This window comes from Formica exsecta, unplaced genomic scaffold (assembly GCF_003651465.1).
Source record: "Formica exsecta isolate Colony F162 unplaced genomic scaffold, ASM365146v1 scaffold489, whole genome shotgun sequence".
Classification (NCBI taxonomy): Eukaryota; Metazoa; Arthropoda; class Insecta; order Hymenoptera; family Formicidae; genus Formica; species Formica exsecta.
The window spans coordinates 451,300-453,951 of NW_021852127.1; the positions used below are offsets into that span (position 1 = coordinate 451,300).

Sequence of the window (2,652 nt, forward strand, 5' to 3'; positions counted from 1 at the left end):
GGTTGACCAATTCTTCCGAGGTACCTTTTGTCTGCTGCAAAAGGATTTACAACCGGTTTCACGCGACGAACGCGTTGTAGTCATTGGGGACCGAGAGATATACACGCTGCATCTTCTTCTTCGGCGAGACAGAGGCAGGGCTAGCCTACTTTCTCTACAAAGAGAATTTTTAAACGTTGTGTGAAGAGGGCTCCCTCTTTTCGCGTTCTCATCTTCCTCGTGTCGCCGTCATATCCCTCTCTCTCTCTCTCTCTCTCTTTTTATGCCCTCTCTCTTTTCTCGGTACCCTTAGGCGACTCACTCTCTCCTTTTCCCGGGTCTCCTTTCCGCGATTCACCCGACAACCGACAACCTCAGTCGACAACTCCTCTGACTCGTAGCCCTCTCGGAGTCTATATAAGCAGAGCCTTCACACAAGACTGAACATTTTTTGTGTTAGTACCGGCGAGTCGTGGCGCTCGTCTGTCAAAGAGGCTACGGGCCGACAAGTGCCAGTATGGTGTGCGCGACGTGTGATAGGAAAAGCCACTATTAATTTGCATACGACAAGGTTGGAGTAGACGCGATTTCCTTTAAAGTGTGGTGACGAAAAGTAGACGGAGCGCGTCAAGAGCAAGGAGATCTCGTAGTGTCGGATAATTTGTGTATAGTGCCGAGACTGCGGTTTATGCGCATGTGTCATGGTTAAATTCAAGGTAGGTCGCAGCGAGTCTGGATTGTCGTGCTTAGTTCGCTCTCAGAACGTTTGTCTTCTCAGAAATTAATAAAAATGTGACACAAATATAGTTTCATCAAAAAGCAAAACTTCCTGCTTTAAAGCTTGCACGTGTTTCAATTGCAAGTATTATGACTATAGTATGCCATTAAAATATATAATCTGTTTAGCGGAAGAATTGTAAGCCAAGTTTTAAAAATATGTGCAATAAATGCAAGGTTTATTAATTTGTCTTTATTATTTGTTTATTTATATCTTATTTAAATCGACTTTATTTAAAATGGTTTAAATAAACGTCATTTAAGAATTAATTGTTTTTACGATTTTAATGTATATTATTTTAAATATAAGCATACATATCTGAAAATACTTGTAGCAATATAATGTGCATTTTAAAATACTTATAGTGATACAACGTGCATTTTAAAATATCAATAAATAATATATTTACTCGAGAAAATAATTACTACATTGGTTTGCAATTTTAATTAACATAATTGCGTTCTTTCTTATTATGCATGATGCTTTTAACGCTTTGAAGTAATATTTGCATTTTCGCGTGATAATTTATATTTTACTATATAATAATTAAAATAAATATTATATTTATATATCCATTTTCTCATATGTAAAATTATTCATAAATATTGTTTTATATATTAATTACTTATTGAGTCATTATTACTTCGTGTACATTTTGTTTATAAATATCTCATGGTCAATGGTAATAAACTATTTTAGTTTTTGTTACTGTTTTAATGGATATTAATTACCTAGAACAAAATTTAAATAGAAAATAATACAAATTTTATCAATATTTTTTTTTTAATTTATGTAGAAAAATTCTCAACTTTATTATATCTTAGTTTATAATTATGTAACATTTTGTTGATTGAATCATCTATATGTATATATCTATGTAACTGACGAGACAGATTTCCGTGTTTTGATTGATCGGCTTTTCAAATACGTGTCGCATCTCAGTTTTATTTAGAAACGAAAAAATAAATAGAGCACTTTAGTGCGCAGAAATCTCTCCACGACTGAAATAACGTTACACCCTCGATGTGAATAAATTTCCGTATTAATAAGGGGAGGGGCGCATGTATTATGAAAGGAGCGCACGATAGAGGTCTTAAGCGTATGCATTATCGATAATTGCACTGCGACGATTCCCAACCAGAGATTAAGTAATTGCTGGTTTCTTATCGGTGTCTGATAACGACTAATCTGAGGTACCAATCAAATCAATTCTTTTAATTCACGCGGGCATTTGTTGAACAATTTAATCTTTTGACTAATCTTTAAGTCGTATAATAATTTTTGCATACATATATACATACACACACACACACATAATGTAGTAAATGGATAAATAAAATTTGTCAATAATGATTATTCAAGAAATATATAGATCATTACGTATTCCCGCATGCGTGGCAATGAAATATGCATGAAAACGAAAGTTCTTATAAGAAACACGTATTTCCATACGGGCGGTGAAAGATGCATTTGTATATAAAAGTATTATACAAATGTAAAACTGGTTATCTACTACGAGAAAAGAAACAACATAAATATGATTCTTTATAGATTGAAGAAATAGCACTTTTTACTTAATTATGTTTGCATAATCAATGCTTGTGACCATGAAAGGCAGATATTTTAATTACAATAGAGATTTAGATACGATCTAATCTCTCATAAATATTATTACTCTTTACGCTGCATATACAGCATATCATTGAATTACTCTCTACTAAGTGTTCAATAGCAACAATATAATGCATGGAAATGCAAGATATATATACATAATGTGTGTGATAAGTAAAATATTTTGATAGCTTTATAGCTACACACACACATTGTAAATTTGATGTTCTGTACAACTAAAAATTAAGAATTTTGTATTTAATAATTATATTAAAAATTAATTA

At 32.7% G+C, this 2,652-nt stretch overlaps 1 protein-coding gene across 1 annotated transcript in view; it reads left to right on the forward strand.

The window, feature by feature from the left end:
- Nucleotides 1–569: 569 nt before the first annotated feature.
- LOC115241453 overlaps nucleotides 570–2,652 on the forward strand; it is an 8,037-nt gene continuing 5,954 nt past the window's right edge. Inside the window, exon 1 of the mRNA XM_029817219.1 lies at nucleotides 570–695. Within this exon, the coding sequence (XP_029673079.1) occupies nucleotides 681–695 (15 nt within the window). The 5' untranslated portion in view covers nucleotides 570–680. The remainder of the gene's footprint in view (nucleotides 696–2,652) is intronic.